General features: G+C 36.1%; 2 protein-coding genes, 1 non-coding gene and 3 pseudogenes across 3 annotated transcripts; 4 read left to right on the top strand and 2 right to left on the bottom strand.

The window, feature by feature from the left end:
- Positions 1-806: 806 nt before the first annotated feature.
- Positions 807-1,382, bottom strand: LOC120183948 (annotated as a pseudogene).
- Positions 1,383-2,433: 1,051 nt separating this feature from the next.
- LOC120201580 (NHP2-like protein 1) lies at positions 2,434-3,966 on the top strand. Its single transcript, XM_039202173.1, has 5 exons — positions 2,434-2,488; positions 2,564-2,684; positions 2,822-2,925; positions 3,591-3,722; positions 3,836-3,966. Exons 1-5 carry the CDS (start codon positions 2,480-2,482, stop codon positions 3,860-3,862), a joined length of 393 nt encoding a protein of 130 aa, XP_039058104.1. The 5' UTR covers positions 2,434-2,479; the 3' UTR covers positions 3,863-3,966.
- Positions 3,967-5,190: 1,224 nt separating this feature from the next.
- TRNAS-AGA lies at positions 5,191-5,272 on the top strand. The gene has a single exon. It is a non-coding gene; the product is annotated as a tRNA-Ser (tRNA).
- A 2,532-nt stretch (positions 5,273-7,804) lies between these two features.
- On the top strand, positions 7,805-10,301 carry LOC120201553 (annotated as a pseudogene).
- A 104-nt stretch (positions 10,302-10,405) lies between these two features.
- Positions 10,406-13,248, bottom strand: LOC120183847 (annotated as a pseudogene).
- Positions 13,161-15,293, top strand: LOC120201534. Its single transcript, XM_039202129.1, has 2 exons — positions 13,161-13,881; positions 14,994-15,293. Exons 1-2 carry the CDS (start codon positions 13,273-13,275, stop codon positions 15,291-15,293), a joined length of 909 nt encoding a protein of 302 aa, XP_039058060.1. The 5' UTR covers positions 13,161-13,272.
- The last annotated feature ends 162 nt before the right edge of the window (positions 15,294-15,455 follow it).

Below are 15,455 nucleotides of genomic sequence, written 5' to 3'. Positions count from 1 at the left end.
GAATCATGGCTTCATATATTGAAGATGATCATGATTAACCTACTTTACATGTAGTAGTTAATAACTCGAATTATGTTACGATTCTTGTCAAATGAAATCTTCTTACTATTAGGATGGATCAATGATCACTTTGTTCATTAGAAACCACCTTTGTGAAGACTGTCAATTTAGAAAATTATGATCTTTTAAGTGTATTTTAACATGGCATATTGGTATTTTTTTTAACAACAGTGACTAACGAAGGTGAATTAAAAGTTTAATGACTGTAATGTAATTTTTAAAAGCTTAGTGACTAAAGTACAAGCATTCTAAAACCCAGTGACTAACAATATAATTTACAAAATTTAAAATTCTTTTGATATAAATGGGTAAATTTTGTGCGTAGTATTTAACTTAGTTTTGGTCTGTTTTATACATAATTTTTTTAATTATAAAATTTAGTTTTGTTTCATTTTAGTACCCTATTTAAAAAATTATCATTAAGTTTTGAATTTCCTAAAGAAAATTAAGTGTTTGAAAAAATTGAAAGTTTGGCTACTAAATCGGACCAAAATTAATAATTTAGGTATTAAACTCGTTAAGATTTTAACTATTGAGTATTGAAACGAAATAGAAACTAAATATTTGGTATGGTTTTGAAAAAATTGAAAGTTTAGATACAAAAATGGATTAAAAACTGATAATTTAAGTACTAAACATATCCGTGTTGGACTCGTATCCAACACTCACACTCGAGCCGAACTAATGTAGTTTTGTTCTGCATTTAAACAAGCAAACAGGCAGAGTAAAGAACCAAACATAAAATCTCAACAGGATCTAACCTCGATCACCCGATGAACAATCGGAATATCAGGCCCCTACTCGGTATAGACAAGAAAATATGAATTAGCAAAACAAGCTTCAAACATGAAAATAGTTGAAAAAAACAGGTGTATAATTTGTATACGATGTACGTCATTGAAGACGACGATTTGTCCCGTGCGAATAGGATCCTTATTCATGTATAGGAACAAGATATCTCCCTGCATTTCAAAAGTATTCAAATTTACATTAGATTCTTTACCTATCACTAATCAAAATTAAATGAAAAAAGAAGGAGAAAATGCATGTAAAAAATGACTCACTCGTTGGAAACCAGGTTCCATGCTCCCTGATAGTACAACCACGACCGGCGACTTGCTCCCGGTAATGCAAATCAATCCTTTCCACATCATCAGCGCCAATGAAACAATCATTCCTTAACACGATTTAACTAAAAAAAGCCAGCCTTTTTATTAAATGTTTCGAGAAATTGAGAGGAAAGGGGAAACGCGCCGAGGCTAATGGCTTGAGAGAGAATGTCTAATTTGAGTGGATTTCATGTTTTCTTCAAGCCAACCCATTGATGATCTTCACGAAACGCCCTGCAAATTAAGAATGGAATTGAAAAATAAACAATAAAAAGAAAGGAATGAGTTTGGAATTTGAGTGTTTGACTTGACCTTCGGGTACCAGGCTCATCCCCAGGGATAGGCACGCGATCCGAAATCGGCGGATTTCGATCTTATTCGATCGATCGGGTTTGATTTTTCTAAAACAATTTGGGTTCGTGTTGGATTAAGTTTTTAGAATAAAAGTGAGCCGGATTAATTTCGGAGTTTGGGTGAAAAATATTCGCTCTAATCTAAAAAATAATATTATTTTATTTTATATATTTAAAGATAATTGTAAAAATACTCATCTTCATATTATTTTTCAATTATATCTTTATTTTATCGAATAAAATTAATATTTTTTATAAATATATTTATTTCGGGTCATATCGGATTCGAGTTTCACTTAAAAAATAAGATTCAGGTTTCAGGTCGGGTGAAAGTCACTCTAAACTTGGATCAGATAGAGAAGATCTATTTTTTGGGTTGGGTCAGGTTGGTCGAAAACCCGATTCGAACCGATCCATGCCAATCCCTACTCATAATTGTTGGACTCAATTTGAGTTGCAACATCTATTAGGGTAAATTATACATTTAAAACTTAAATTATCAATTTTGATCGTTTTAATATCTAAACTTTTAATTTTATCAAAATAATACCTAAAACTTAGTTTTTATTTCATTTTAGTACATATCGTTAAAAATTTTAGTTTTTGTGTCATTTTAGTATCTATGTTCAAAATTTAACGTTAATGTTTGAAAAAAATTAAAAGTTTAGGTACTAAAACGGATCAAAACTGATAGTTTAGATATTGAACACGAGAACATGGACATTAAAATAAAACAAAAGCTAAAGTTTTACCGGTGAGATACTAAAATAAAACAAAAACTAAATATTTGTTATGATTTTGAAATAATTAAAAGTTTAGATACTAAATGCTTAGTTTACTCTATCTATTAATATAAGAGATCTGCGTAATTTCCCTCGTAAACCCTAGAGCCAATTTTTAATATATCGAGCAAAAACCCTAGTTTACTCTTTTTCCTCTGTTTTCTCAAAAAGAAGAATGATAATGGTTCTCTCTTTCTTTAATCTCGTGTAGTTTTATCTATGCATTATATCTTACAATTGGCTCTGGTATTTTTTGTAGACTGGAGAACCTGTGAACCCCAAAGCATACCCACTAGCCGATGCTCAGTTGACAACAACGATTTTAGATCTTGTTCAACAAGCTGCCAACTACAAGCAGCTCAAAAAGGGAGCTAATGAAGGTTAGTAAACAATATCCATTTCCATATTTTTTTTGGATTATTGTAATCATTGTTATCGTTTCCGATATGGGTTTTATTTCTCTTGATCTTCTTCTTTGTTTCTTTTTCTTTTTTGATTGAGTTTGTTTGGGATTCAGCTACCAAGACCCTAAACAGAGGTATCTCAGAGTTCGTTGTGATGGCTGCGGATACCGAGCCCCTTGAGATTTTGCTCCACCTTCCTTTGCTTGCTGAAGATAAGGTAATTGCGTTATGGAATATGTATATTTTCTTGTTTAAGTTACGGATTTAGTATTTAAACTATCAGTTTTAGTCCGTTTTAGTACTTAAACTTTCAAAATTTTCAAATCCATACTTAAATTTTAGTTTTTGTTTCATTTGACTACCCCATGAGTTTTGAAAGTTTAGGAACTAAAATGGTTTAAGGGTATTAAAATAAAATAAAAACTGAACGTCATGTATGTTTTTGAAAAAAATGAAAGTTTAGTACTAAAACAGATTAGTTTAGGTACTAAACGCGGAATTTAGCTTATTTTCTTTGCTCTGCACTATTGGAATTGGGCAAAATCAACGAGATAATGCTCTCTAAATTTTTATTTCACGATATAATGCTTTGGACATATTATTTGCTGAGATAGTGTGAATTCTACAGTGAAGCCGTAGGTCGCCATGCACTACAGCTTCACTGTAGAATTCACACTATCTCAACAAATAATATTTCCAAAGCATTATACCGTGAAATAAAAATTTAGAGAACATTATCTCGTGGATTTTGCCATTGGAATTGTGTACCTCACATAATAATGGGGGCAGATACCATGTCCAAAATCTTTGCTACAACACCTTGATTCATCGCCTAGATTTTGAGCACAATAGTTAAGTTTGTATTTGATTTTTTTTTTGCAGAATGTCCCCTATGTGTTTGTTCCTTCAAAGAAAGCACTTGGACGAGCATGTGGGGTCACAAGACCTGTAATTTCATGTTCTGTCACAACAAACGAAGGAAGCCAATTGAAATCCCAAATACAACAACTCAAGGTACTTGGCCTTCTAGTACAACATGTTACCTTGCAAAGTTTATGATATTTTGCACCCTTTGGGGCTGAATATGCTTCTGCATCTTATGTTTTTTTTTCGTTTGTGTAATGTAGGATGCTATCGAGAAGCTCTTGATCTAGAGAATCTTATGAAAACTCATTTTCGGTGCGACGGGCCTCTCGGATTGTGGTTGTCGGTCCTTTAGAGGCTTTGACTGATGAAGGTGTGCCACAAGTGAACATCTAATTTATAATTTGACCGTAAATGTGATTGTTGTGTCTTTTATGTTTTCCTATGAATTGAGGAAACTGATAAAGTTGTGTCTTTTAATGTAGCCAGTTCATATGTTTTTATGTTCTGTTATGTCACACACACACAAGCAATTGCATTACAATGGGATTAAGAAATTGTTTTTGCAAAATTTTGTTGGAGAAAGGTTATTGGCTGAAGAATTTCCCACTTTAGATGATTCTTGGTGTTGTCCGTCTCTAGGGTGAAATATTTGATCGAGTCAACTCAAAATTTAGAGTCGATAAATGATAAGTTTTTTAGTCTCGAGTCAATTTTAAGAAATTTGAGTCAAATTTTTGATCGAATTCACTTATGTAAGATGACAATATGGATTGGCTTTATATATATATATAAATATAAATATTTATATTTTTTTATGTTATAATGTTATTTAATAAATTAAATATCATTTAATATTATAAAATATATTTATAATTTTTCTTTATTAAAGAGAATATCGTGGGTACAAAATGTTGATACGTGGAAAAAGAATTTGTAAAATTTGTTTATAATAAAAATTCGGATTAAATAAAATGTAAAGTTAAAAGACTACATTATAAAAAAAGGTTATTGTTAAAATAAGAATTAAAGTTATATAGATATTGTATAACATGTATTTAAATTATCAGTTTTGATTTATTTTAGTACTTCAATTTTTAATTTTTTTAAAATTATGTTTAGTGTTTAGTTTTTATTTTATTTTAGTACATCGTCTTTAAAACTTATCGACTACATTTTTATGGGTAAAATTATATTATTTATCACTCAATTATTTTCACTCCTATTTTAATATTAAAGTTTAAAAATTTTCAATTTAACTACTCAACTTTTAAATTGCTCCTATTTTAATACTCTAATTTATTTTATTAATAGTTTTGAGACATGATATTTTTTATTATTATTTTATTAAGATATAATTAAAAATAAAAAATAAATTTGAAAATTAGAGTGATTAAATTAGGAGTAATTTAAAAGTTAAGTAATTAAATTAAAAAAATTAAACTTGAGTGACCAAAATAGGAATGAGAAGATAATTGAGTGACGAATGATGCAATTTACCTATAAAAAAAGTGTAACGTGCCGGAGTGGTTATCGAGCATGACTAGAGATGAGTCTTATTCATCTCAAATTATGTCTAAAATAGGCATAGTTTGAGCATGACGATTGTCTCAACCTGGTGGGCGTGCCGGAGTGGTTATCGGGCATGACTAGAAATCATGTGGGCTCTGCCCGCGCAGGTTCGAATCCTGCAGCTCACGTTGATGGGAGATCGTTTTGTCGTCTCTGTTTCTTTATTCATGTTCTTTGGGACCAGGTCTGAAATGTGGTTGGGGTTTGGGACTGGGGGACCCTTTTTTTCATTTTGCTGCTCTTTCAACCTTACATGCTCATAAAACAAATCACTCTCGTTTGGTTTACAGAATATAAGATTACCAGTGGGAATAAAATATTATCAGGGAATAGTTTGTGTTTGGTTGGTTTAGCAGAATGTAAGATTACCGTGTTTGGTTAAATGAATAAAAGATTATTGGAATGTATATTTGACCAAATAGTCCTTATTATATATTTGTATAATATTACAAATTGTAAAATATTTATATATTATTTTCTTTAAAAAATTAAATTCATAATATTTATATAATTTCTTTTTACAAAATTAAAAATATAAAAAAGGTTTAATGAAAGGGTAAATTTTTTTTAACCATTGAACTTTATATAAAATTTTAATTATAGATTTTTTTTTTTGTAAATCTAAAATAATTTAAGGATAAATTTATAATTTAACCTTCGTAGAATTTTTATTATTCAATGACAGATGAATGATATTTTTGAAAAAAATAAAAATTTAAGGGCATTTTAGTCCAAAACGCCGGTAATATTATAATACCTAAGGGAATGGAGGTAATGACATTCCTGGTAATATACCAAAAAAAATCTACTATTAATAATAAAACATTACCGAGAATGAGATTCCCGGCCACAATCCTTGATATAAAACACCTCCTAAACATTTGGGGATAAACTGTCACTTCTGCATAAAATTACCCCACATCCTTCCATTTTGATACGTACACGCTAACAAATACACACACTCTGTGGCACCACCTAATACAACAGCTACTTCACTCTCGTTTGATATTTGTGTGATGATGATGATGTCAGTGTGTGTGCAACTGGTGAAGAAGATTAGAGGCTGAGAGGCATTTCTTCTCACCAAGCTTCTTCTGCCTTTTTTGGATAACAACACCATGCTATTCTCAGCTTGTGGCTCTCATTGGTCCCAACAACACCAGCCATCGGTACAATATCAAAGTGCCACAGCACAGCTGACAAAAACGTGCTACTGAATCCATCTAGTGGACTCAATGGTTAAAGCGAACGGTATTTTCTTTTGAAATTCTGGGTTAGAGTAAATTTACCTTGTAATCACCTTAGATTATTAAAAAAAAACTTGTCACTATCGGCGAGAAATAGTTACTGCCCACTAAATCATATATGATCGTGTCATTTGAGAATGCAGCTAAAATTTCATGCAAGACTAGAGACCAAAATGATGTGTTTCAACTTCTTGGAGGTTAATTTTGAGGCCTGAACATTAAGCCTTTTGGATACAGTTTAAGATTTCACATGCTGCTTCTTATAACCAGAGAAAGAGACAAGATTCCGGCTCTTAATAAAGCGGTGTCGATGCTATTTAACCATTAAAATAACGAATTTTTAACAGGCGAACGGAAGAGGGTGAACAGAGAAGGGGCCCTATGGGAGTCTTTTTTCATGAACCAAGTGGTCTGATTGAATCGGTTTTCGAGTACTGCATGTGCTGCTACGTGTGCAGGCTGCATTGTAAGCGTTTCTGTGATTATTATCACCCCTTACGTGTGATTTAGGACACTTTGTTTGATTGCCTCTGCACATGGACTTATCCATGATTAATATCTATGAAGATTACCTGCAATTGAGATGATACAAAAATGTGAACAAGAAGAAAAAAGAGACACTTTTGGTAAGGAAACTTCTGGGATCCAACACCTGTAAGCTTTTCATGATGAGTCTTCTCTCAATTAAGTAAGTCGGCAGCACTTCTTTAATCAAAATCGACACTCAAAAAGCATAAAGAACTGACGCTTTGCCTGTAAAATATATCTATTGCAACAGTCTTTATATGTCAAAAAAAGGGGTCAAACATCAACAGGTAAGCCTTTGCTTTATCTCCTTGTAGGCCTCTCTTGTATGACATTATCGTCATATAGTGCAGGCGGTGAGGTTTTCATGGGATGTGGGGTATAGAACGCACTAAACAAAGCGTATGGCCACGGTGCTGTGGTTCACCACCTTCACAAACTCCTAAATCCTGCATGTTACAGATTCCATTTCTCCTCTTGTACCGTCTTCAATCACCATCGCCTTTAGAAATTTCCCTATATAAACATATCTGCCAACAATATCAATGGTTTAGAGCCATCCACCAACAAGAACAAGACCAATAATCTGTCCTATTTACTTTGTGGAGGGTCACTTCATAGGTGTTTTAACTTCCAAACTTGCCTATTCAATGGGAAACTAGTCTCCACTCTCCAACACTTCCAAGTTTGGAGTTGAAGTTACTTTTTCATCATTGTTGTGGTCGTTTCTTCAGCTGTTGAAACATTCAGAAAATCGGTCAGTTTGAGTTTCCATGACTATATATATAGTATGATAATGGCTGACAACCCATTGTTCTCCTTTGTTTTATAAACATGATTGTTTGATTCAATTCTTTCTGAAATACTTTGTTGGTGGTTTTTTTTCCTTTTATCAGGAAGGGAAGATGAGTTTGACGGTGGCGGATGCGTTGGACTACAAGGGTTTCCCGGCTGACAGATCGAATACCGGTGGTTGGATTCCGGCTGCACTCATTCTAGGTTTGTTTGTTCATTTCTTGAGCTGGTTTTCACATGAACTTAAGTTTTCAAGTAAATTCAGCACCAACAAGAATTTGAGTAACATGTGTGGGACCCATCAGAACTGCAATTCATAGATACTTACAAAACAATGGTGATAAATTCACGTCATTTTCTTTTTGGAGTATGGGACAAGGATGATACTATATGTAGGGCCATTCATACATGAAATTACTTATTGAGACCATCATATTACATGACTTCACCTTTACAACATTATTATATATGCACTTTTTACTAACATCAATTAGACTATGACTCTGTTAGGTTCGAATCTTTATATTGTAAATGAAGTAAATCGAGTCGAAACCATTTTCACAGGGATTGAGATTTGCGGGAGGCTTTCAACCATGGGCACATCTTTCCTCTTGTGTTTGCTCGGTGGTTTCCTTGCTGATTCATTCCTCGGACGATACATGACAATTGCTATATTTTCCCTTATACAACCACTGGTGGGAGTTTAAAGTTTCGATAAACATAAAAAGAATCGAACAAAAATGTTGATTTCGATCCTTAATTTGTTCAGTTTTTGACTGTGATGATGTTATGGTGATTTAGGGGACTGGCACATAGCATCGGCTACAAAGCTGCCACAGTTACGCCCAGCACCATGCAATAGATCTGCTGCTCCCCATGCATGCAAACCGGCCAATGGATTTCAGATGGGAATTTTGTACCTGACTATATATGTAATTGAACTAGGCACTGGTGGTCTGAAATCAAGTGTTTCGGGTTTCGGAACCGATCAATTTGATGAAAAGGATGAGAAGGAGAGGTCCCAGATGGCTTATTTTTTCAACAGGTTCTTCTTCTTCATCAATAATGGAACCTTGATGGCTGTCACGGTGCTTGTTTACATACAAGATGAAGTTGGTCGAAGCTGAGCTTATGGAATTTGCTCGGTTTCGATGTTTGTAGCCGTCTTGATATTTTTATCTGGGACCAAAAGATACAGGTATAAGAAAAGCTTGGGGAGTCCAATAGTTCAGATCTTCCAAGTTCTTGTTGCTGCAATGAATAAGAGGAAGATGGAAGTGCCTTACAGTGTTGAATTGTTATACGAAGACATTATTAAAATGTCGAGAATTCTTCATACAGATCGATTCCGGTGAGTTTTCGAATCGGTTTTTCTTTGTTCACACGATTTGTTGGCCTTGCTTCATTCACGGTTTCTGAATTATAGGTTCTTGGACAAGGCTGCCATTGTTGGGGAAGGGGATTTTGAGAGATATGGTCCGAATCCTTGGAAACTTTGCTCGGTCACAAGAGTTGAGGAAGTGAAAATGATGGTGGGGCTTCTTCCCATATCGGCCACGACCATCATATTTTGGACCACATACGCACAAATGATGACCTTCTCGGTTGAGCAAGCCTCCACCATGGAAAGATCAATTAGAAGTTTCCAAATCCCTGCTGGTTCCCTCACTGTCTTCTTCGTGGCAGCGATTTTGATCACTCTGGCTGTTTACGATCATCTCGTTATGCCATTTTGGAAGAAATTGAAAGGGAAACCAGGTTTCAGCCACCTACAGAGAATGGCCATAGGCTTAGTACTGTCAACTTTAGGAATGGCTGCTGCAGCGATAGCCGAGGTGAAAAGACTGGCAGTGGCTCGATTGGTCGATGCAAATACCGGAACCCTGCCTGTGATTGTGTTTTTGACTTCTTGTTGATCCCACAGTTCTTCCTAGTGGGTGCTGGTGAGGCTTTCAGTTACACAGGCCAGCTTGACTTCTTCATCACGCAATCTCCCAAAGGGATGAAAACCATGAGCACTGGTCTGTTCCTCTCGACGTTATCGCTCGGTTTCTTCGTCAGCAGTTTATTGGTAGCGGTGGTGAAAAGTGTAACGAGAAGCAGCAATGATGACCATGGCTGGCTGGCTGATAACATAAACCATGGCAGGCTTGATTGCTTCTATGGACTTTTAGCCGTTTTGGGGGTCATAAATTTTGTTCTGTTCCTTGTTTCAAGCGCAGGAAACTCAAACCTGCCATTCAAATGGACACCATTGTTAATGGCTCCTCTTGTGAGGACAAGTGCTAGGCTACTCTAGGATTGCAAATTATCGGTGTCGAACGCACTATGCTAGTCGAAATAGCGAGGGAAGTTACCGGAATGAAAGCTGGTCGTGATTGGCTGGCTCGTAGGATCAATGATGGTCATGATTGGCTGTTTTAAGCCTCATAAACTTGGGGTCATTTCTTCTGTGTGCCAAAATGTACAAGCCAAATCCAGGAGAATTCGCTCCTAGAAAGGACCAAAACAAGCCATTGTTGATGTTCCTGCTAAAGAAGAAACAGCATAACATAGCAATATAATTAGATGTAGAAAATGGTTCGAGATTTTTCTCGAGTTTATTTGAAGTTCTTCCCAAGTTTCAAAATCAATTGCTATCGTTGATGGATTACATGATAAAACAACGGGAAAAAAACCCTTAAAACTGGCCCTTCAATGGTCAAAATCTTGGAAGCAAGGAGCCAGTTGAACAACTCCGATGGTTGCACCATGAGCATTAATGCAACAAGAACATTCTTCCCGGTTAGTGCAGACTTAAGCAACACAGATTGCAGTAACAGTCCGGTGCACGAAACCGACAGGCTGCAGTTCAGTGTAATGACTTCAGTACTTGATGTTCCCCGTAGATTCTTGTAAACCACGTCCCTTATCTTAACACTAGTTTCCTAACATAAAATCGGTTCTCTTTTGGTAAGTTTTCATCTCTGAATTTGTTCGAAAATGACCCGAGGGCTCGTTCGAATTACCAGTTCCCGGCAAGCACCCCTAACATTGCAGTAGTTTTGATCTCTGATTATCGGGTTTTTCACCGACTCGAAGGATAGATTCTCGAATGTAACTCCTCGAACATAACCTTTCCCAACCTTGCAAGAACTTTCAGTCAATATTACAAGATAGCAATACAGACATACTTGAGAGTTGTGTTTAGTTACCTGCCATGTCTTGATTCGAGCTCCATTCGTGGTTCCTTTGAAGGATACCGTGTTTACGCGAATGTTCCGCACTTGCACGAAGTTTCCTGCTCTTCCTAAGCTTCCAATGCTGTTTTTTTTAACAGAGAAAAAATAGAGAAAAACATATCAGTAGAGTCACAAGTGCTTTGAAAACTACGTTGCTCGACAGTAGATGTGCAGCCACGTGAGTAGAAAGTTGAAAAATCCTAGGACAATCCCCATGTTCCAAGGGATTAAATGCTCAAATCTCATAATATAAAAGCTTCACCTTATTCCATGGCCAGGTTCACACTTTACATGAGAGATATGGATATTAGTAGTGTGATCTCCGATCGAGACACAATCGTCCCCTGTTGAGGAAAGTGATTCGATTTTTCATCGGATATGAACTTTTTAAGAACTATGTAAAACAACTCATGTATTGGCATGAAAAGATTGTTATACGTTCCAATTATACTGTTTCTGATGAATATATTGCTAGCTGAACTGATATGAATTCTATCGGTGTTGGGGCTGGTGTCCGGAGCTGTTATCACCACGTTGTCGACGATAAAATCGTTGGTTCCTCTTTTCAGGACATGCGTTTGAGAACTATTAATTAGTCGAACCTGGCTGAGACTGCTGGTTTGGTAGGACTCGAAAATCATCGCCTGCGAATGCATCAAACACGGGAGCTGAACTTCAGGAATCATCTTATTGCTTCACTGGTGTTGAGAAGCGTAATGAAAATCCAGAAATCTACTTACTGTTGGTGCGAATCAGAAAACGAACTTTGCTTCAGGAGATGACACAACTGAAAGAGTACTACCAGGTGTGGATGATATCTGCATGATTGGTTCCACCAACCCCAGCCTCGTCCGTCAATCTCGCTTCGACCTTTGATTTCGAACCCTGAAACTCGGTTAAACATTAGCCATCGTCCCCGATCGAATCCCTCCCATGTCTGGGGTGAAATCGGAGATATTATTCTCCCCATTATCTGATAAGTTACAGTAAGAATCACATCGTCTTTTACAGGGAAAAAAACTGGGAAAATGTTCATTTTGGCCATACATGAAACTTGATCTCTTTAGCTTTGCATGGACCATTAAAAGTGAGTGGATGCAACAAGAACGTTTGGTTCTCTGGAACTAACCATCTTCAACCTCCCTGCTACATACCAAACTCCATGCCTTCGAAAATGCCTGAAACAAATGATTAAATGAACATGTTGAACTCGAACTCTCATTTGGGGTGAAAACTGAACTAAAACGAAGTGAATTTACCTCAGAACTATCAGCAGTTCCACCTCCGACAGCACCAAAATCCAAGACATCTCAGAAGATTCAGAACAATGAAGGCAAAACAAGTTGCCTGCAAATGGATTCAGAAAGAACAACGTCAGAGCATTTGCATTTAATCTCGAAGATTTAAAGATGTTATGAAAACTCACCATTTGCATAAATGGTCCCTTGTAATGAACTGAAACTGCACTTTAAAGTTGAGTTGATTGGCCATTACAAGAGAGAAAAAGAAGAGTTTAAAGAGCTTGATTGATGATTTCTGGGAAGCTTCAAAGATAAACAAAACAGAAGCAAAGAAGTTACATTTATTTGCTCCTGAATTTGTGTGATGAATCATGAAAGAAATGGAAATCAAGGGAATGTAGAATGTGAAAAATGCAACCCCAGAGAGGAAGAGCATAGTAACGTTTCCAAATTCTCTTTTCTTTTTCCGATTTCCATGGCTAATTTTTTTCTAGGGTAAATTACACGTTTAGTACCTAAAACATGTTTTGGTCTATTTTAGTACCTACACTTTCAATTTTTTCAAAATCATGCCTTAAATTTACTTTGTGTTTCATTTTAGTACCCTCTGTTAAAAACTTTAGTTTTTCTCGTTCAAAATTTAACGTTAAGTTTTGAAAAAATTAAAAGTTTATGTACTAAAATGGATCAAAATTTGTAGTTTATATACTAGACTTTAATGGTGGGATACTAAAATAAAATAAAATAAATAAACCTTAGCTATTGTTGTTATTCTTTGAGGTCCCAAATTCGAGTACCAGAAATGTAGGAATTTGAGTGTTCAATGTCAATTGTTGATAGTTATATTTAAATAGATATTGTCTTGTATTTACTCCAAATTAATTAAAAAAATGTATTAAAATAGATCAAAACTACTAGTATAAGTACTAAATGTAATTTTACCCTTTTTTTTCTATGTTACTGCAGCAAGACAAGAGTTAATACCTTTACCCAAAAGCTCACAAGCCCAGGCTAGATTTTCCCCAGTTCCAAAGATCCGATCTATCGAACTCCACAATTTTCCTGGAAAATGCATTGAAGAGAAAGTTACTAAATCCCCATGGCAAATGCATGGAAAAGAGAAAGCAGCAAAGCCCAGAAGTTCCTCTCACCCAAAACCCTCCTTCCTCTCCTCCTTCTCACCCTCTTCGTCTACCTCTGTTTCTCTCTGCTTTCCCCTAAAAACCCCACCTTTATCCCCACAACTCCCTCTTATAGCGCCCAAAAATATGCCCAGAATTTCCCAATCCCTCCTTTTAACTGCCGTAACTCACCGCAAGCCCATCCCATCATTGCAAACAACGTAGAAAATCTCAAACACCCTTTCATTTACTCCCTAGCTGATTTAGGTTCCCTCCCCGACAAGCCTCATAAGAACATCGTGAGACTTCTTAAAGGTAAGCCCTTTCGCAAGCCTGACATATCGGCCACCGTTCAGGAATTTCTGGAAGGGAAAAACAAAGATGGGTTTTTCGTCGATGTCGGGGCCAATGTCGGGATGGCGAGTTTCGCGGCAGCTGTTATGGGGTTCAGGGTGTTGGCTTTTGAGCCGGTTCTGGAGAATTTGCAGAGGATCTGTGATGGGATTTGGTTTAATAGGATTGAGGATTTTATTACTGTTTTTGAAGCAGCCGCATCTGATCGTAATGGAAATATTACTTTCCATAAAGTACGAGTCTTCTAATTCATGGCTTTCTTTAGGCCGATTTGATGCACCAAGCTTTGAGATTAGTGAGCTTATAATTTAGTGTTAATTTATGCTTAGCAAAATAATGTATATTTATGTTTGTTAACTGAACGATAGTATAGAGGTGGCTTATGAGGTGTTAAAAATGGGAACTTAGTGAAACTGTTGAACTTGTTTGCAAGTTTGATACTTTGGAAACAATTTTCATTTGCTGCATTTTGAGTTCTTAAGGCTCTATGAAAATGGAACCTATTGAGGATCCGGGTTCAAGTAGCTGCAGGGTGTGTATAAAGTTATCATTGGCTAATAAAAATTCTTAACATATATTACCTTGTAATCAACCAAACTATTTGGAAAAAACTGCTCTATGAAAATGAGGAACCTCCTGGTTGTTCCATGTGATATTTGGGATGGAGAACAGTTCCATTTTGTTCCTTGTGCAACTGCCCTTTCCTTTGTAGGTTAGGTGCTTCAGCTGCTCTCAATGAATCCTGTTCCGGTCTTTACCTATAGAACTTGCCTTATTTTTTTACCTTATGTTTCAAGTCAATGGTTAGCTTACTATCGATTATATCCAATAGCTGGTGAGGGCCAGATAAACTCTCTTGGGTTGAGATCATCAATGACAATTGCTCATGAATTCAATTTAGAATGGAATTTTGGGATACTAAAACTTGGATTCTTCTCTTTTGGTACAAAGGGGGGGGGGGTCATAGTTTCAGGATAGTAGAAGATCAAACTTGGATGTTCCTAGGTACTGAGAGCCTCAATTTCGATTATGCAGACGTTGTGCTCATTGCTTGAAGATAAACCGGTGTGATAATTTGATTATGATTTCACAATTGCTAGTCACTTTTCTACGAATCTTAGTAAATTTTGATGGACGAATGAGAGAGCAGGTTACATGGTAAGCTTTGGGGATTTGGGTTGAGAGAAAAAAGATAATTGATATGGTTTTGCCTTATAGATTATCTGTTGTCGTCATTTTGTCGTTTGGATTTATTGTTTATCCATTCTCATATACTGCTTCCTTCTTTTACTGTATTATCATTCCTTTTTGCTTCTCATGTGAAAACCTTTGCGTTTTTCTCCAGTTGGTTGGCCGGCTTGACAACAGTGCCGTTTCTGCCGTCGGTGCGAAGCTGGCATTCAAGTCCAATGAAGAAATAGCAGTCCAAGTGAGGTCCATCCTTCTGGATGAAGTAATCCCGGAGTCAGAGCCAGTGCTTCTACTTAAAATCGATGTTCAGGGATGGGAGTATCATGTAATGAAGGGAGCCGAAAAGTTATTGTCCCGGAAAAAAGGCGAAGCCCCCTATCTAATCTACGAGGAAGACGAACGGCTGTTGCAAGCAAGTAACACTACGGCGAAAGAGATAAGGGACTTTAAGTAGTCTGGGTTTACTCATTGCACCCTGCATGGTACAGATGCTCACTGCACCAAGAATTAATGCAAGTACCACAAAATTTTCCGTCGATGACAACCTAACTGCAAATCTGTTCTTTGGCTTGCCATCTCTCAGCCCACAGTGGATGCAGTTTATCCAAGTACACAT

Source organism: Hibiscus syriacus, unplaced genomic scaffold (assembly GCF_006381635.1).
Source record: "Hibiscus syriacus cultivar Baekdansim isolate YM2019G1 unplaced genomic scaffold, ASM638163v2 tig00000340_pilon, whole genome shotgun sequence".
In the NCBI taxonomy this organism is placed as follows: domain Eukaryota; kingdom Viridiplantae; phylum Streptophyta; class Magnoliopsida; order Malvales; family Malvaceae; genus Hibiscus; species Hibiscus syriacus.
The sequence above is the reverse complement of the archived record's forward strand: the minus strand, read 5'-3'. Positions and strand labels throughout refer to the sequence as shown.